Source organism: Spermophilus citellus, assembly GCF_964194105.1.
Source record: "Spermophilus citellus genome assembly, chromosome: 9".
In the NCBI taxonomy this organism is placed as follows: domain Eukaryota; kingdom Metazoa; phylum Chordata; class Mammalia; order Rodentia; family Sciuridae; genus Spermophilus; species Spermophilus citellus.
Genome location: NC_138191.1, coordinates 26,687,390 through 26,706,376, shown reverse-complemented (window position 1 = coordinate 26,706,376; position 18,987 = coordinate 26,687,390). Strand labels below are relative to the sequence as shown.

The window sequence follows — 18,987 nt, the reverse complement described above, 5'->3', positions numbered from 1 at the left end:
CACTCTGCACCCCAAGCAATAGAGTCTGCTGGATGAGCAGTTGTTCCTGGCAGGCCCCAGTCTGGTGACACTGCCTCTTCTGGTGGCACCCAATTAGTCCAAAGCAACTGACTCGTTAGCAAATCTGGAGCAAACTCAAAAGGCGAGAGATAGTGACTTCCACAATGCTGTTTCCATTTGCTTTCCTACCATCTGTGACCCAAACAAGCTTCCTGTCATGAGTTGAGGGCCATATGCTTTCCTCTTTACTATAAGGTTCTTGCTGAACAAACTTGCACCTCTACCCACTCCTCAGACAGTTGCATTCTACATTAACATTCCCTAGAAAAATGCACTTGAGCATGATTTTACATTCAATTTCACCAGGTTACTGGGCGCCCTAGGCATCATCCATGGATGTCTGGTTAAGACCCTCAAATATTATTTTTGAAGTACTTAAACCTTCCCTGGATGAAAGTCTGAGATTTTGAATTCATAGACCTTGACTTATTTGCTCTCACACCTGGTTTCCTCTTAGCTAAAGGGATATAGGGTAAAGTGTGAGGGGTGGAGGAAGAAAAAAGAGGATTAGTACTTCTTTTCTAATGAGATGGAAGACTTTTGTCTCTTGTGTGAGGATGGGAATAAAATGTTAACAGCTGCGGAGAAGAAAGAGGTAGATGATTAAGGTACTTTCCAGGCCTTAGCAAGGAAAATGACAAATCTGATGAGAAATCTTCCTATGCGAAGGCGTCAGTAGCAGCCCTTGTAGCAGAGAAAATATTCATTAGAAAAAGAAGCCAAAATGATGGATGGAGTCAGGGTCCAGCCAGGGTTTGGGAAGAGGCGGTGCAGGGTATTGATCGCAGTTCTCAGGAGGAGAAAGACGGATCAGCAAAGATGCTGCAAAAACCAGCAGCCTCGGGGCCACCCTAGTTCCGGGGCTGGCTCTGGCTCGGAGATAGCCTTCTGTCATCCTGACAGGTGATCTTGATCAGCTCAGCCAGGTCCTCCCAAACCCAGACAACGGTACTCCAATCATCTGCCCTGCATTAGGGCAACGGGGGTTTCCCACAGAGGAGGAACTACACAGGGGCCGAGGCCCTCCCCCACACCAACCCCTGTGTCCTTCAGCACATCCTACAGACTCCCTCCCCTTGCCCTTCTGATTCACAGCGCCCACCTCCCTGCACCTACCCTATTCGATCTACGGGGGAGCGGAGTCGCTTCGTGGCCGCCAGCCCGGGAAGGGGCGCCAGCCAGCTGGCAGATGCACTGCTTAGAGGGGCTTCTTTGGCAGAGAGAGGTCTGGGGCTGGGTGTGTGTGTAGTGAGCTTGGGAGAGTGACTCGTGGTACAGAAAATGTGTGCACAAGATTTAGGAGAGGGGATCCTGGGGCTTTGGTCTTTTCTATTCCGCCTGCAAACGTGCCTTTCGGAAGGGCTCTTGCGGCAAACTCGGTAGAAAACAGCACCCGCGCCGGAACTACATTTCCCAGAAGGCTATGCGGGAAGGAGGAGGAGGAGGAGGAGGAGGAGGAGGAGGAGGAGAAGGAGGAGGAGGGGGCAGGCGACCTGAGTTGTGCTTGCGCAGAGAGTGAACTGGAAAGGTAGGGGGAGAGGGGAGGCGTGCCCGCGGCGGGGCAGGGGGGAGGGGGCCGCGCGGCGGCGGCGCCAGGGCGGGCGCGCGTCCGCGGCGGTGATGGCGGTGCGTGAACGCGCGGCGGCAGCAATGGCCGCTCTGGAGCGGCGGGTGCCGAGTCTCGATGACTTCGCGGGACAGAGTTGGAGCTCGTGGGTGGAGCGGGCCGACCTGCCTGCGGCTGATGGTGAGTACAGCCACCTTAGAGTCCGGGGACCCCATCACCATCTCCCCTCCCCCCCTCCGGGCCCCCGCCAGCAGAGGGGAGCCGCCGACTGGAGCCGCCGTCCGGCTCCCCGGCCCCCCAAACAAAGGACCCGCCGGGTCCTAGTGCCCGCCCGCTCTGTTACCTTCGCGCCTCCGGGTCCTAGCGCCGGCTCATCGCTCTCAACCCACCCTGCCCACCTCTGTCTCTGCTGGTGCCACCACCTGCCTCCACATTTACTTGCCTTTATCTTTCTTCTTGTCTGCTGGCCTCCAGCTCCCGCCCCTCGTGCACCTGCTCCAGCTGTCTCCATCCGCAACAGTCCTCTCCACGTGTTTCCCACGCACCCCACTTCTGTGCTCCCCTCCCCAACCTCTTGTTCTTTTTGCCTTTTGCCCCACATTTCCTGCTCCTTTTTGGCGTTTGCCTGACGGCTGCGGTGCTTCTAGACCCCCGCCCCCTCCACATAGTTCCTCCATCCATCCTTCTATCTATCCTCCCTCACACCCTCCCTCTTTCAGTCCATCCATCCATGCCTTCAGTCCTCTGTCCTTTCCTGGATCTCTTGCCCTACCTCTTGACTCTTTCCTACGTTCTGTAGGCTCTTGAGTGCCTTTGGTGAGTGGGCCTACAACCCCTTCTTCTGATCTTTGTCTCCTGGGCCCCAGGGAGCACCTGGCCTCGTGGCCTTTGGAGGTGACAGCAGGCATCACACCCCTGAAGAAGTTTGCAAGTGAGAAGGGGTGGAGGAGAAAACCTCATGGAGCGGTCTCTAATGACACTTGTTCTCTACTGAGACATCTGACTCCCAGTCGTGTTGGGTCCATCATTCCTCACACTTGGATTTAACTGATTAAAAAGAGTGGGAGCTGCCCCTTGTCTCTTGAATGCCTAACTCACAACCCCTTATGTGTAGACATTATATAAGATTTCCAACATTCTTCTCATCTAAGAAAGGGGCAAATCTGTTAGTAGGTAACAGAAAGCAGATCTAAGTGGGACCACAGGCCACCCTGGAACTGGCCCATGCTGGGTGGGCAAAGATGGGGCCATTGTCAGGGTCTGGGTGCATTGAGAACCGGAAATGGAGTCAGATGGGTTTGGTGACTCAGAATTGATTTTTTTTTTCCAAGGGACAGGGAGGGGGTGTAGAAGAGGGAGGGGGGAGGAGAAAAGGAGGGGGATGGGGGAAAAGATGCTTTGCAGCTAAGATGTTTTTGTCATTAACCCAGAAACTGAGGTACAAGGGCAGCCCTGAGCAAAGCCCCTCTAAGAAGGGGAGGGGCTTGGTAACTAACCAAGGAGACTTTGAAGATGCCAAAAGGGTCAAAGGCAGCAGTTTCCCTGGTCTGTGACCGTTCTATCAGGGCAGGACCGTAGAAACTGGGTATAACATTGACAATGCTGTTCTAACTCAGGTGGAGCAAACTTGAGTTTATGGGGGTGGTTACCTGGGAGAGTATCTGGATGTCACGGAGTAACAGGACCCCTGTGAGAAATCTCATGGAGGGACTCAGATCTCCAGGGAAAAAATTAGGATCATTTCCATTTTAAGTGGAGAATTGAACCTCAGAAAAGAGATATTTACCCATATTCATCCAACTAGTCAGCGGTGGAACCCTGATCCATGCCTTTGGAGTAAAGGGTCCATGATACACGTGGCTGGATTCTTCTTAGCTTATTTCAGAGACAGCAGGTGAAGGAAAAATGGGAACTTGAACAGGATCTACCGAAAGGTTCTCCTAGTGATTTTGAGTATCAAGAACTCTTTAGGGAGATGGGCTTCTCAGTGCTGGGCTGCAGGCCCCACTTGGGTAGGAGATGGGGATCTGGGAAGGGGGTGGACTTCTGAGCTGTGTTTTTCCTCCAGGGGCTGAGCTGGAGGAAAGTAGCAAAAACATGAAGAAATTGGATGCTATGACCCTCATTAAAGAAGGTAGGACTTAACACACATTAGAGCTGGAACTCAGGGCAGACAGGACCACCCTCCCCTCTGCCACCACACTCACTTGAAGCAGCAAGTTTGGGATCCTCATTGCTAGATCTGAGTCAGCCAATTTCCCTGGCTCCTGTGACCTGTTGTTGGAGATACTAGCTATAGGTGATTGGTACCCATATACTTTGGGATTGATTAGAATGAAACCCAGAACTGGGAGCATCAATTGGGAGGTGAAGTGCCTTCAAAGTGGTGGGGTAGGAATGCTCTCTGATCTTACAGGGAATGGAGTCCCCAGCCCCAGTGACAAGGGCTTCTGTCATTGCAGACATGTCTATCTTCGGGCACTGCCCTGCCCATGATGACTTCTATTTGGTTGTGTGTAACCACTGCAGCCAGGTGGTGAAGCCTCAAGCTTTCCAGAAGCACTGCGGTGAGAGGAGCCCCAGGGAGGAACTAAGGGGAAGGTGGAACAGGGAACTCAGCACAGGGTCAGTTGGGAGGTCATATGGGGTAGTAGAGGGCAGTTCTAGGGATAGGAAGGGCCTGGAGGTAGATTCAGAGCATTGTGGGGTGGGGGGTAGGGTTTATCGTTCAAACAAACTGCTGGTATCCAGTGGACTTAAGAAGTTCAGGAAGCTGGGTCTAAAATACTGAGTTTTGATGGCTCAAAGTAAAAAGGGAAGGAGGCAAATTCACAGTCTAAGTTATGGAAACTCAGATTCTCTGATTCGAGTCTACAGGGAGGTTAGGAGGCTGGGGAAGGAGGCAGTTTATACCACTTACCTTGATTACTCTCTCCACCTTCTGGTGACAGAAAGAAGACATGGGCCCCTCAGCAAGCTTTATACCCGGGCCCCACCCCCACCTCCAGCCCCTGCCAGCTCTCAGAAATGCCATGTAGTGAATGGGCAGGGCCCAGCTTGTAGGGCCCCAGGTTCCACCAAAACCTCCTCCAGGGAGAAGGGCCAGGGGTCCCGGAGCCGCGGCCATCAGCCTCCTGAGAAGACCCAGAAGGACAACCTCTGGTAAGAAGAGGTTGGAGACTCCCTAAGACCAACCCTGACCCAGGGAGGGGTTGACACCAGTGGAGGCAGCTAACCCCATCTGCAGCTCCCTCCCATGTGTTCCAGGCAATGTGGGCTTCCCTTTTCCCATGTTAAACATACCTCCTGGAGCCCACCCAAGTTTCAGGGCCAGGAAGGAGATGGCTCTGGGCTAGGGTCCAGGCCCAGCCTCCCCACCCCCCAGCCCATACCCTCTCTCCACGTGTAGCCTTTTCGTGCCTGTGGTGAATCTGGAGAAGATGTCCAGTCTCCCGAAGCCTGATGGACATGGAATCAGGGTGGCCCCACCCTCTGCTTTCCTCAGCCAGCCAGGCAGCCTCCCTAAGGACTCCCCTGGAAAAGCCCCTATGGCTCTCCCTTCTAAAGAACCTCCTGGCAGAGAGAGCATCGAGATAATCCCTGGTGAGGGTTCCAGTCACCGGGCCGAAGGCAGCCCCCCAGAGAAGGAGCCTGGTGGGGCCAGGCTGCCCCCCAAAACTCACCGCAAGATGGCTCGTGAGTAGTTGCAGTCCTGTGGGGCTCCTTTGGGCTGCTTTGACCCTGGGCCAGATGGGTTGGAAGTCAGGAAGGACCAGGCCTGACCAACACAGCTTACAGAGTACAGAAGCCCTGTTACCTCTTGACCTCCTTGATCCAAGGAAAGCTTCTCTAGCCCAGGTCTCCTAATCTAGGACACTTGTCTATGTCCAAGCAGGTGAAGTTACTCTCCTCCCCTTTGGCAGTTGACTGTTACCTCCTTTCTTACATCTAGATTCCTGTGGCTGCTTTTGCTTCTTGATATGTGCTGCCCTGCTGTTAGCTTGAAATGCCTGGGCTAGGGCTGGGGACAGGGACGGGTCACACACCTGCAGAGATCTGGATACCCTGAAGAGTTTCCTGCAAGGGGAGCCTCAGACCTGAGGGCTGGAGGCTCTTCCACCTTACAGCCAGTTCTTCCCAGGCCCCTAGAGGAAAAGGCCAGGTTCTCCCATGGGTTTCTAAGAAATGGCCTTTATGCTCACTGGAACCACTTTCCCCACAGGGAAGGAGTGCGACCTCAATAGGCAGTGTGGGGTCATAAATCCAGAGACCAAAAAGATCTGTACCCGCCTGTTGACCTGCAAGGTAACCCGATTTCTACTGCATGGAGAGGGAGCCTAACACAGACACAGGACCTGGGCTAGGAAAGGAATTTAGATGTTATCCAGGGATGAGGCTGGGAAGGGAAGAGGAGGCCACCCCAGTGTTGCAGATGGGAGCAGCAGGCAGGGAGTAGCTTCCAGGTTCTCCCACCCCAAAACAGGATTTTGGCTCCATGGGGGAGTAAAACAAAGACACACAAATATATCCCAAACACACTCACACCCCCCTCAGCTTGCCCAGGCCAGAGCACCCAGCTACCCCTCACCTCTCAGCTCACACCCCTTCCCCACCCTCCACCCTGCTGTATTCTAGATCCACTCGGTACACCAGCGCCGGGAGGTCCAGGGCCGGGCCAAGGACTTTGATGTGCTAGTGGCAGAGCTGAAGGCCAACTCCCGCAAAGGAGAGTCTCCTAAGGAGAAGAGCCCAGGGCGCAAGGAGCCAGTGCTTGAGCGCCCCTCCCAGGAATCTTCGTCCTCAGTCCAGGCTGCGGCAGCTGTGGCTGCTGCCAGCAGCACCTTCTCTGCTCGCACCAAGCAGACCTACCCATACTGTGCACTGCCCAGGTATGTCCAGGATCCAACGCCCATCTCACTTGGGGATACTTGGCCCCTAAGGCACCAGGGACCCCTGAAGACAGGTGCAGGAAGTGTCTGTCCTGCAAGATGTGCTCACTCCACCCTGAATGTGGGGGGGATACCTAGGCCCCTGGCAGTGGTGTGAAAGCAGGTGATTTCCCTGTTCCTGCCCAGGCTACCACAATACCCTAGCCTTTCTGTGGTGTGCCAGATCCAACACAAGGATATGAACATTTTCCCAGCTACTTCCAATAGGCCAAGACTTTCACTAGGGAGCTGAAAGGGTTAGGGTCCTGGGTGAGGCAGTCCTACCATGTATTCATTCACTGGCCCCTTCGTGTGCAGAGGCTGCGCTGGATCCCGGGGAGAGCCTGCCTTGCCGAAGGAGACACACACGCCTCTTTGCCTGTAACATGAGGGGCAGACACGAAACACAGGCTCAGCTCCCAGACAGGCTCACAGGAATATGTGATGCAAGAAGGGGGTTGAGAGAGTTGACTGGGCTGACCAGAGCTGGGTGCAGTTAAGCTCCGAAGATTTTCTGAAGGAAGTGAATCGGGAGCAGATTTTTCCCCTGAGGAGGCAGGGCCTGGGAACTGAAGGGGCTGGGAAGAGAATCCCTTGGGAGCTGTGGCCCTGGACTCTTGTCTCTTACTCTGTGAGCTCTGTCATGCCCTCCTGTCCTATCCTCCTTCCTCTGGTTGCCCAGCAGGGTGTCTGCCCTGGCTTTTTGAGCTTGGCGGGTTCAGGGACTCCCCCACCCTGACCCCACACCAGTCACATTGCCTTCACATCCCCTTTGGCCCTTCCAGGTCCCGGGCCTCCTCTGAAAGTGAGTTGGATGATGAAGGCCCCTGTGGTGGTGATGGGGACCCAGGCCTGTTCCCCTTCCCCCTGCCCCGGGGTGGGGCCCAGGCCTCCAGCGAGGAGAGTGAGGAGGAGGGGACATCTGAGGACCTCCACCTCTCCCCTGACTGCCATTATGCAACCCGGCCCCCGCGGCCACAGGCGGTAAGGACCTGGGGCAGGGCCTGGGGTGGGGGTGGCCAGTCTTTCTGGCCCACAGTATGGGGAGAGGTCAGATCTTTTGTGCAGATGCCCTCCCTGTTTCTCAGGCCCCACTAACCACGACCTTTTTCTACCTCTAGTTCTGTACCTTTGGGAGCCGGCTGGTGAGCCCAGGATGCTATGTGTTTAGCCGCCGGCTGGACCGGTTCTGCTCAGCACTCAGCTCCATGCTGGAACGGCACCTCAGCTCACACATGTGGAAGTGAGTTTCTTGGGCCTGGAATGCCCCTTCCCAGGCCTTAGTGAACAAGACTTCAGAAACCCAGATCTTTCACACATGCTCTTTGGTGTGCCTTGGCTGTTTGCCAGGGGTGGGGGATTTTGGCAGCCTGGAGCAGGGCATGAATGGGTGGGTGGTCTGGGGTTGAGTCTAGGCCCTTAGCCATCACTTGCAGTACCTTTTGGGTAACTTGGGATAGGGGATGCTCAAGTAGAGTCTTAAAATGCAGTTGTTTATGAGTCTGCACACTAGTTCACATATTTTATACAGTTTGAGTATATATTTCCCTGAGCCTTCTTCCTAACCCTCAATTCCAGTGTCTCCCAGCAGATGGCAGCAACTCTGGGGCTCTGCTGGCCATTTCTAGGCGGGGCAGAGAAACTGGTATGTGTTGGGGAGGCCCTCTTATTCGCTTGGCAGTCACAGTGGGGCTCTCTTTTTACTGCAGGAAGATCCCACCGGCGGTTGAACCTCCATCCCACCTTGTCACCTCCCCCTTATCTGCTCCCCTGAGCCCATCTTCCATGGGCAGCTGCCCCCGACTTCCAGGCCCACCCCCCAGACCCGCCTGCCCAGTCTCCATACCCCCCACCAAGGACAGCCTTGTCCCCAGCTACACTGCAGGCTCCCCCAGTGTGGCAGCCGCTTGCAGCCAGGCGGAGTGCATGGGCGGCAGCCAGGCCATCACCTCACCACTGCCTGCCAACACGCCATCCCCGTCCTTCAGCAAGCTGCCGCCTTCCAAGGCTAGCAAGTCATCCAAAGGCAAGGATGGGGCAGAGGTGGAGGCCCCTTCGCGAAAGCGGAAGTTGTCCCCTGGTCCCACCACTTTCAAACGGACATGTATCCTGGAGCCCACTGGAAAAGGCAAACCCTCTGGCTGCCGGGGCCTCTCGGCCAAGACTAAAACAACCCTGGGCATGGGACTTAATGGGACTGTGGGGCCAAGAGTGAAGCGTGCAGGACCCCTGGACTGTCGGGGTTCCCCTCATCCACTCCCCACACCAGTCAAGGCTTCTCAGCTGGAGAACCGGGGAGCAGCTGGACACCCAGCCAAGGCCCTGCCAACCAACTGCCTCTCTGAGGAAGAGGTAGCCAAGAAGCGGAAAAACCTGGCCACTTACTGCCGGCCAGTGAAGGCCAAGCACTGTCAGGCTGGTGCCCCTTCTGAAGGGACCTGCTCTGTGCGCCGCAAGAAGCCGGGCCCGGCCCTGGCCTTTGAGGAGAAGTGCTCTACACTGAAGGTACCAGCCCACCTTCCTGGAGAGTGTGGCAGAGAGGGGTCAGAAAGGCTGAGGTGGGGAACACAGTGGGTACCTGACATGGAGAAAGTGCCAGGTAGATGGCTATGCAGGGAAGGGAAGAAAGGGGAAAAGTTCCTAAGCCATCTACTTTAGACAGAGGTAGGTTAGCCCTTTGCAAGCAACCCTCACTTTTGCCAAATGGTTCCCCTATCAATAGTCTTCTCCCTTATTCTCAAGACATGCTGAGCACCCCTGACCTAGGTTTTGCTGTAACCAAAGGGCTACTTCTTTCTGAAATGGCTGTGGCTCCCATTCCAGAGCCTGGTAGTACTTCTGTTCCCTGAAGGAAAGGGAGTTTGGGTCCCCGAGCTGTGGCTCAACATGCTGAGCAGCCAGGTGGGAGGGCTGGTATCTTGTTTTTGCTTCTTCCTTTAGGCATTGTGGCATTGAAGGGCAAGTTCATAACTCAAGGTCCACATAAGCATGAGTGCCCACCTTGTATATGTGCCCACCCCCCAGGTTCTATAATGATAGGCAGGTTCTCCAGGGTTTCTAGTAAAGCTGCAGCTAGGTTTCTTTGTCTTTTCTGATAACAGCTCTGGAATTGCCTGTTGGTCTGTCCATGGGATGTCTTCCAGGAGGGTCTCATGGGAGGTGGGACAGAGAAATGTTCTCCCTATTTAGGCATGAGCCAGATCCATACTGACTTCCCTGACACCCACAGGAAAGCACATTTTTGACAGCTGTTGTGGTCCTAACTCTGTGTGTGTGTGCATGTGTGCTTTCCAGCCTCAACTCCAGGCCACCCCTTTTGAGCTGGCATTCACCTTGCTCTTGCTCTGTTTGACTTACCAGGCCAGCAGAAGGAAATCAAGAGTTAGCCCTTTGGTTTACCCAGTTCACTGGGTAGGACAACTGGTAGGCCCCCACCCTGATCCTGTCTCTTGCCTCTTGTCTTCCTACAGTCAAAAGCCCATTAACAAGAAAGTGCCTGCCCACTGCAATGGAGCCGCCAGCACCTCCTCCCTTCCAGATCCGGGCCCCAGGCTGCTGCCGCTTTTTATAACTTTATATTATTTTTTTTTAAGAAAAAAAAAAAAACTCTTTAAAATACCTCAAGACTGACTCCCTGTTCTGTTGCTGCTAAGAAAATATAAAAACAGAAACATAGAAAAGGAAGAAAAACAATGTAGCAAAATGAGTATCTTTACTGTCCCCAACCACACCCTAGGAGGTTGAGATGATAGGCAACCAGACTCCAGCTCCCAGTATTTGCCTGGAAATAGGTGTCTTTTACTTACACACACACACACACACACACACACACACATATTCTGGAGTTTGTATCACAGGAGAGTCTTTTTTTCAGATAGGATGATGGGCATGTGTCTCTTAGTGAGCAGGCTCCCCTGAATCTCTGGTCCCACTGGGAAGGAAAACTGGAGAGTGGGGAAAGCCACTCCTCTGACTGTATCTTGGGTTTCTGCCCTGAGTCTGTGGGAGTTGGGTTGTGGTGCTTTTCTGGACTTTCAGCAGCTGTAGGTCTCCATCCCTCTCCAAATAAGTGCCTCAGTTTCTCAGCTACCCCTTCTCTTTCCCACTTCCTACCAGCAGCCTCTTTTCCTTTTGTTTCCTTCCTTCCTTTCTCTCATACTGGGGATCGAACCCAAGGCCTCGTGCATGCTAGGCAAGTGCTGTACCCCAGAGCTACATCCCAGCTCTTTTTATTTTTTACTTTTGAGATAGGGTCCTGCTAAGTTGCTGAGACTGACCTCAAAGTCACAATCCTCCTGCCTTGGCCTCCTGAGTAGATGGGATTAAAGCTGTGTGCCACTGTGTCTGACAGCAACCTCATTTTCTCAACCACTTAAGCTTGACCTGAGTTAGGAATTGCTCTCAGGATGTCCTTGATTTATACTGGACAGCTTGTTTTTGTCTCTTCCTGGCCTGTGAGTGTGCCCCTAAGGACTTAGTAGAGCCTCTCCAGGTACGGCCTCCTTGGGTTGGACCACATCTTTTTTGGAGATGGGAGGGGGAAAGGGAGATCAGTTGCAGAACTTGGGGTGTGGGAGGCTTGGTTGCTGTGGATCACCTTGCTCCTCAGGGCTGAGCAGCTGTTGTGGGGGCGGCAAGGACTGGGAGTGCCCTAGTTCTTCCGAGTATCTCTGGGGACAGCTACTGTGCAGATGGGGGATGAGACTTGCATCTCCTGCCTTTGCTCTTCAAACCTAAATTCACAACATACAGGCACTATTTTTTGTCCTTGTCCTTTCCTTTTATTCTTCCTTGCTTTTAGGCAGGGGGGAATCTTGTTCCCTTAACAAACCAGAAGAGAAAATAGTAGGAGAGTGAACAGCGAGGGCAATCCAGTACTTCTGGAAAGCTGCTCACAACACCACTTTCATACTCTTGGGTCACCATACCAAGTGGTTTCACTGAAATCAGCTGCCACATAAGTAATTTTCATAGACGGCTTGAGATACAGGCCCTTGTAGACACAGCTACAAAGAAGCTGGGCTGCAAGCTGACCTGTGAAGGGTCTCAGGGGAACAGACCCTCTGGGCAGACGCGCTTCTCCCCCAGCCCCCAGAGGGCGCTGTGGGCGTATCTGCCGCACTGCCGGCGGCGTCCCCCGGGAGGAGCCTCTCCTGCAGCCGCCGCAACCGCCTCCGCGATTGCAAACCCGGAAGACGGCTCTGGCAGCTGGACTGTGCGGGCCGGCCCGGTACGGCCATGCAGCCCCTGGAGGTAGGTCTGGTTCCCGCTCCAGCGAGGGAGCCGAGACTGACCCGCTGGCTACGGAGAGGCAGTGGGATCTTGGCCCACCTGGTAGCTTTGGGCTTCACCATCTTCCTGACTGCGCTGTCCCGGCCAGGAACCAGTGAGTGTGCGGGGCGGGGTCACGGAAGGGGGCGGAGCCGAGGTGCTGGAGGGGCAGCGCTGGAGTGCGTTGAGAAAAGTGGAGCGGGGGACCCCATAAGCAGTGGAAGGGCGAGCCGCTGAGGGGTTTTAAGAGCCTGGTGGGCGGGGCCCGGGGAATCCTGGAAACGTGGGACTTTGGATGCTGTAGGGGGAAAAGGCCGACGATTGAACAGATGCATCCTGATGAAACATGCAGTTAAGGAGGGAGGCTGAGGACTGGACTGACAACTGAGAGGTGCCGAATAAGGAACTCAGGCCAAGTTGTGTGTTTTCAGGGTGGCCCTCTTGGCCTCTTCACTTTGCCCTGAGTTCCTCATTCTTGATTAGGCTTGGGGATGGTATGCTGACCTTTGCACTGAGACCAGATTCTTTGGGGTCCACTTAGCCACTTGGGCAGGAACAATGGAACCCAACCATCAGCCTGTTCTCTTTGATTCTTAGGTCTTTTCTCCTGGCACCCTGTATTCATGGCCTTGGCGGTGAGTTTGGGCGATTCTATCTGCAACTAATTTGTTTAGATAAGCTTAGTTTCACCTCTGAAGAAGCATCCAGGTTTTAGAAGGCTCAGCCTTTTCTAAGATACCGAGAGGAGAAGAAGGAGAGAGGTGGTGGAGAAGCTAGGGCCTCATTTTTTCTCTGCAGCCTGTGGGATTGGGAAATGTGGAGGGCTGGGCCATAGATAAAGTGTGAGGTGGTTGAGAAGGATGGGTGGATATGGAACATATTTCTCCAATGGGGCCTGAAAGGAGGAAATTGAATTGGCAATATCCAGTTATTGGCCTCCCTTACCCCCAAAGGTCAGGAGGAAGTTTAACATCTTGAACTGTTCCACTGGCCAAGAAATGGGAGGGGGATATTAGTCTGAATGATAACACATGCACTGAAGTGCTAATTCTTAGTTATTCCAAGGCTGACTTTATGAAGCAGAAGGTCTTGGTGAAGTTCTTAGCCTCTATCCTTTGTCCTCTTTGCATGAACACATGAGAGAACCTCCTTTTTCTCAGGCCTCCAAGCCAGACCTGAGGCTCACTGGCCCTCTCCTGTGTTCACAGTTCTGCCTCTTCATGGCTGAGGCCATCCTCCTCTTCTCACCTGAGCATTCTGTGTTCCTCTTCTGCTCCCGAAAGGCCTGGATCTGGCTCCACTGGGCAGGGCAGACCCTAGCCATTCTCTGCGCTGCCCTAGGCCTGGGCTTCATCATCTCCAGCAAGATGCGAAGTGAGCTGCCCCATCTGGTATCCTGGCACAGCTGGCTAGGAGCACTGACATTACTGGCTACTGGCGGCCAGGCACTATGTGGGCTCTGCCTACTTTGTCCCCGGGCAGCCAGGGTCTCCAGGGTGGCTCGCCTCAAGCTCTACCATTTGACATGTGGACTGGTGGTCTACCTGATGGCTACAATTACAGTGATTCTGGGCATGTACTCAGTGTGGTTCCAGGCCCAGATCAGAGATGCAGCTTGGTACCTGTGCCTGGCACTGTCCCTCTACCCAGCCCTGGTGATCATGCACCAGATCTCCAGCTCCTACTTGCCAAGGAAGAAAATGGATATGTGAGTGCTTCTGAACTCTGAATCTGGTTGGAATACTTGCCTTGGATTTCAATCATTCCTTGGTGACCTTCAAAGGACCCACTTCAGAAGTGATTGAGTTTTTGCACTTAATGGCTGGGCCAGGTGCTGCAAAAATGGCTGTTGTTGAGGGATGACTCAGTGGGCCAAAATGGGGAAGTATACTGGATGCAAGTAGAAAGTGATGGAGAACTTGAGCCTGAAGCCTCCACTCTTGATGGGAAACAGAAGTATTAGGTGGTGGTGGTGGTGGTGGTAGTGGTGATTTCTTGATTGTGTGCCTGATAAAGAGTTGGGTTCCTATAAGTTATGAAGGGTAGCCATGGATATTTAAGTCCCTTTTATGAAAGCCATGGGTCTTGATTATGGTTCTCTTAGGCTCTGTTGTACACCCTTAGGTAAGTTCTATATCTCAGGACCTCATCTGTGACGTGAATGTATCTGAACAATCTCTAAGTTCCTTTCATCTCTTAATATTCAGTGTCTGTCAGGTTGATGTCACTGAACCCCCTCCCAGTTTGGGACTATGTGGCCCACTTAGCAGACTCAGGATATAATTCTTACATTCATTCTCCCTTTACTCCCCTGGAGGGACAGGTCAGCCCTCATAGTCTTCAGAAGTCTATGCCAGTTTGTCCCCTGGATCAGGGAACAAAGGTTAGGCACTGTGGTGATAAGGGGCCCAAGTGAGGACTCCAAGATGGCGAAGGCACTAAAGTCACTTTAACGTTTTTGGAGGAGCAGAAGTGCATTGACTTAACCATGCCTTTCACTCCTGGTTGGGCTCCTTAGCTTGGCTGAGAACTTCCTTCAGCCCACCTCTGGGTCTAGGCTTCAAAACCTGGGTGTGCTCCTTTCCCTGACATCTACTCTCAGGGCAAAATAGTCCTGAGCATCTTGTATTCCTAGGATTCAGGATTTTGCCTTAGCACATAGCTTTTAGAACAAAATAAGGGACAAGGAAATGTGGTCTGAGGAAACTGAAGTCTTCCTGGTTTCCCTTCTCCCCTTGTCAGTCTTCTGCCAGCTCTTTGGCCCCAAAAGGGGCTGAGTTTGGTGCCAACCAGTCTGGATTCTCTTTCCTGTAGAGACCCTTCCTAAAAGTCATTCCCCAGGTTGCCCTTGGTGGTAAGATTGATGCCAGACTGGTTAGCTGTGGGTCTGGCTCACTTGGAGATGGGACCTCCCTAGATTACCGCAAGAACTGAATACAGCTGAGCCAGGAAAGCTGCTGTGCAGCTTTTTATGCAGGGAGATACAGCCCACTGGAAACTCTGGTTGGCCTGGATTATAGAGGCTGGAGCTTCAGTTTCCAGGACCAGAGAGAGGCCTGGTCCTTGATGTCAGTAACTTGGATGCCCCAGCCTCCTCTGCAGGTGCCTCAGAAACAAGAAGCTGGTATGATTAAATAGCAAAGGAAAGGGGACTGCAAGGGCAGAAGTCTTCTCTCAGTGGTCCTCACTATACTTCTCCTGGGTGAGTTGGCATCTCCCAGGAGCTCTCTAGACACTGAGCATCCGAGGGAGGCCCATGCTGTACAGAGGATGATTGTACCTGTCTGTTTGCCCTCTTTCTGCTCTCAAACTATCCAACATGGTATGGAGTTGGAAGAAATGTTACTGAGGACCTTGAACCTCTAATACTCCTGCTGCATGAAATGAGATTCTCAGCTAGGGTCATTTTGATCCAGGAATTATTCTTTTTTCTTTGCCACGACCAGTGCTGAGGGCCTCACCCTGTCTATGGGAGGGCCAGGTAAGGTTTACCAGCTTGCTCTGAGAGCAAGCAGGCGAAGCCGGAAAGCCCAATCCTGCTTGAGGTGTTGCCTCCACCCAGGTGGTGCGGGGGGCTGGTGGGCGGACGGGCAGGCGTGCTGACAGCCGGGAGTTTGCGGGGGCTGTGCCATCTGATGTCTATTCCCAGCCCTGGGAGGAAGGGGAATCATATATATTCTGCAGAAGGAAGGGACCCAGCTGTTGTCTCTCTGACCAGTGGGCCTGGAGGGCAGGGGCAGGGGCAGGGCAGAGAGAATGAGGACACAGGTCGTCTCCTCTTGCTTAGCAGGTCTGACTACAGTATAGGGAGATCACCAGGAGAGTCTTTCTGGCAGGCTAGATGGGGTGGGGAAGGGGCTTCTCTCCCATCTTCCCATTTCTCCCTTTATCACCACCTGCCCTCACATCCTGGGGCAGCAGCTGGACCAACCATGAGAACTCAGTGCCAAGGCCCTCATCCTCCAGCTGGGATCTCAGTGGCTGCTGGCTGCTTGTGCCTCCTGGCTGTGTGCTCCCTCCTCCCTGCACCCTCTGTTCTGCCCCCCCCCCCATCTGTTCTTGTCTGGGGCACTAGCTGTGCTCCTCAGCAGCAGGCAGAGGCCTCAGGGGAGAAGCAAATGGCTGCCCTTTTGCCCTTGTTCCTTGACTAGGGAAAGCTGCTAGTAGTCAGCCTATTTTACTTTTTTAAAGAAAAGCCAGGGTGCTCAGATTAAAATTTTAAAAATTGTCATTTGCACAAATTTCCATATTGAGTTCACTAAGTCCTGATTCCATGTTTGATAGTGTTCCAAGTTTGATTATATTCAGACTCAACCTTGAGGACATTAGAAATATAGATGGTTTTGTATCCAAGTGCAAATGGTAATGGGATTACCGTTCTGGGTTTGCCTACCCCTCCTAAGCCCCCATCATTCCTATAACCACCCCTTTCCTTGAGCCCCATAGGGACTGGGGGTGGTACTGAATGGCAGGAGCTCTGCATCTAAGGCAGTCTTCCAGCCTCACCTCCTTGGCTTTCAGCTCTATCCAAGACAGGCTGCTATCACTTGCCAGCCTGTGCCTTCTCCCCACCCCTTCACAAGGCAGATCACCCTTTGCCACTCCCTGACACTGGCTTGTCTGTCCTTTCTCATTTTCCCACCCTGCCACCCTCATGCATGGCTGCCGTGGGTCTTGTTTTCTAGACCTCACTGTGGGAGATCCAGGCATCCTCCCAGAGCCAGCTGGCTGCTGTGCCAAGGCCTGTTCAGAGTTAATAATAATCATTAGCTGAATGGTGCTGGGGCCTTTGAGCTCCAGATCTCTAAGCACTTGCAGGCTGAGTCAGCCAGCCCTCACCTTCCCCTTCTTCTTGGGCTGCAAAATGTAACAGAATGGGAAGGCACTGTGGGAGAAGAGGGAGTCAGGCGTCTTGTCTCCTAGCTGTACCTTGAAGCTTCTCTCTGGAGCAAGCACTGAGAGTCTGCTCAGTAAACTAGGCAGGCCCAAGCTCCTGACAAAGGTCAAGATATGTTGGGAGCACAGTGTATGCTCAACTGAGAGGTGTTGATAGTGCTGACTGAAGACCTTGAACCTCTAGTACTCCTGCCCTTCTGTTTTCCCTGCTTGGTCTTCATGGGACCCCCTGGTCTGGATGCCGCAGCTGCTGCTTTTCTGATGCCCCTCTGTAAGCTTAGGGAGCAGGGAGGCTTCTGGCTCAGTGCCCCTGATGCTCCTGTGTTTGGCTGGCATAAAGAACTGTGTGTCTTGAAACAAAAGGTATATTGGCCTGAGAGCTGGGAAAGCTGCTATATGGGTCAACTCAGCCCCTAACACTGGTGTGGGTGTGGACAAATCACTTGCTACTTGACCTGCCTCACAGGGCTGTTGTGGGGTTAGATAAGAAAATCAATGTTAACAGGCTTTGGAAAATTCAAAGTGTTAAACAAATGTAAACAGGTGATATTACTATGTTCTTGTCTTTTTCTCTCTCACTGAGCCTGGCTCTAGTCCTTAATGCTCCCTAGGGAGGCAATTAACAGTTGTGGATAATGGTGTTTGGGGGACCCAAGTCTCAGAGAGGTTGTGTGACCACCAAAAGAGAACACACACATTTCTTCCTTCTAGCTCTTATCCACTACTGCCAGAAATCCCACCAAGGCCATGACTTGTGAGGTTTGCCCTAAGTGGGGCTGACTGCAAATCTCTGTCATTACAGTTGCTCCCTGGAACTCATCTTATTCAGGAGCTGCTGGTCACAAATCTATCTAAATCTTTCCTTCCTGATTCTGCCCTTCAGAAGGAAAAGAGGGCACACAAGCCAGTAAAAGGAGGAGCAGTAGTAGTGAACACCATGCTGATAGCATACCCCTCTGAGCCTCAGGTCCTCATGCCCAACACTGAGGATATAGAACTGTAAGGGTTTATATTCCAACTGTAATGGCTTCAGGAGCCTGGTTTGGTTTCCCTCCCTGTTTCAGGCTCTAGAAATAGGATCATGGTATCCTTTTCCTCAGAATGCTTCATTGGAATTAACATACACATGCTTACACATACATACACTCACACACACACACACACACACCATGAAAGAAGTTCTGTTTAAATTTCAAATTAGATGAAGGATACTTTTCCATTCCATTTGTCTGAGAAGGGGCAGCAGTCTGCCTGGAGTGGACACAGAGACAGAGGAGCAACAGCAGTATGGAGGCTTGAATGTTTGTTTTTTTATCTGGATTGTTTTTGCTGTCCTGGGATCCAAGAATAAAATACGAGTCAGGCATTGAGGGTATTAACCTCAGCCATTCTCTCCAACACAGGCACAAAGAAGACCTAAGCTGAAAGGTGGGAAGGTTGTGCCCCAGAACTGCCCTGGAGGGTGGTTGGAAGAAGTTTTAGAACGGGACTAGGCTATAGCAGACACAAATTACCTCCAGTGGGACAAGTCCCCACCACCACCCGAAGGCTTGGCTCATCACCAAGGGTGGCCAGTTAGAGAATAACGGTCCATTTCTAATCCACCTGCTGTTGTCAGAATTTCCCAGATGAGTTTTTTTTTTTTTCAATGTTTTGCAATACTAAGGTTTGAACCCAGAGCCACATACATGCTAAAAAAACACTACTGCTATGCTGTACCCCAGCCCCGCCAATGAGTTTTTAACCTCTCTTAGGAGGAGATTAAGGAAACATTTCAGGGTATTCTGTGGTATTCAAGGAGCCAACCCTTATCTCACAGAGTGTACGTGTATGGCCCCCTAGTGCTCCTATCTTGAAAGCAGATTCCCAGTTTCCTCACAGTGTTGTGTTTGTTTGTTGTTTTGATACTGGGGATTGAACCAGAGCCACTTAACCTCTGAGCCACATCCCTAGCCCTTTTAAATATTTTATTTAGAGATAGGGTCTCACTAAGTTGCTTAGGGCCTCGATAAGTTGCTGAGGCTGGCTTTGAACTCACAATCCCTCTGCCTCATCTTCCTGAGCTGCTGGGATTACTGGTGTGCACCACCAGGCCTGGCTCTCACAGTGCATCCCAGGCATGTTGTTTCTGCTTAGGCCCATACCAAGAGCAAATTATGACCAAGGGAGGGAGCAGTGGGAGGTGAGGAAAAAGCAGCACAGATACTATCTAATTCCATAACTGTGGGCACATTTACACACACACACACACACACACTCAGATTT

The 18,987-nt window shown here is 52.6% G+C and overlaps 2 protein-coding genes across 7 annotated transcripts; both read left to right on the top strand.

The window, feature by feature from the left end:
* Window positions 1-32: 32 nt before the first annotated feature.
* Window positions 33-10,165, top strand: ATXN7L2 (ataxin 7 like 2; the record flags this gene model as incomplete). 4 transcript variants are annotated; one of them, XM_081305011.1, is made up of 13 exons in its annotated part: window positions 1,737-1,807; window positions 2,494-2,558; window positions 3,696-3,761; window positions 4,090-4,194; window positions 4,579-4,789; window positions 5,037-5,323; window positions 5,850-5,932; window positions 6,263-6,516; window positions 7,341-7,539; window positions 7,677-7,798; window positions 8,265-9,060; window positions 9,657-9,714; window positions 10,026-10,126. In XM_081305011.1, the coding sequence occupies exons 3-13, from the start codon at window positions 3,725-3,727 to the stop codon at window positions 10,124-10,126; spliced, it is 2,253 nt and encodes a 750-aa protein (XP_081161137.1). In that variant the 5' UTR covers window positions 1,737-1,807; window positions 2,494-2,558; window positions 3,696-3,724. The 4 variants fall into 4 exon arrangements, with proteins under 4 accessions (XP_081161134.1, XP_081161136.1, XP_081161135.1 ...); XM_081305008.1 differs by lacking the exon at window positions 2,494-2,558 and having other exon boundaries at window positions 33-1,807; XM_081305010.1 differs by lacking the exons at window positions 2,494-2,558; window positions 9,657-9,714 and adding an exon at window positions 9,496-9,543 and having other exon boundaries at window positions 33-1,807; window positions 10,026-10,113.
* Window positions 10,166-11,698: 1,533 nt separating this feature from the next.
* CYB561D1 (cytochrome b561 family member D1) lies at window positions 11,699-17,282 on the top strand. 3 transcript variants are annotated; one of them, XM_081305021.1, is made up of 3 exons: window positions 11,699-11,808; window positions 12,424-12,461; window positions 13,035-17,281. In XM_081305021.1, exons 2-3 carry the CDS (start codon window positions 12,450-12,452, stop codon window positions 13,536-13,538), a joined length of 516 nt encoding a protein of 171 aa, XP_081161147.1. In that variant the 5' UTR covers window positions 11,699-11,808; window positions 12,424-12,449; the 3' UTR covers window positions 13,539-17,281. The 3 variants fall into 3 exon arrangements, with proteins under 3 accessions (XP_081161147.1, XP_081161146.1, XP_081161148.1); XM_081305020.1 differs by having other exon boundaries at window positions 11,742-11,941; window positions 13,035-17,282; XM_081305022.1 differs by lacking the exon at window positions 12,424-12,461 and having other exon boundaries at window positions 11,742-11,983; window positions 13,000-17,282.
* Window positions 17,283-18,987: the final 1,705 nt, after the last annotated feature.

Coding starts and splice junctions, on each gene's coding strand:
- CYB561D1 (XM_081305022.1), top strand. CDS start 11,794: ATGCAGCCCCTGGAGGTAGGTCTGGTTCCCGCTCCAGCGAGGGAGCCG. Junction 11,984..12,999: donor CGGAAGGGGGCGGAGCCGAG/GTGCTGGAGGGG, acceptor CCTCCAAGCCAG/ACCTGAGGCTCACTGGCCCT.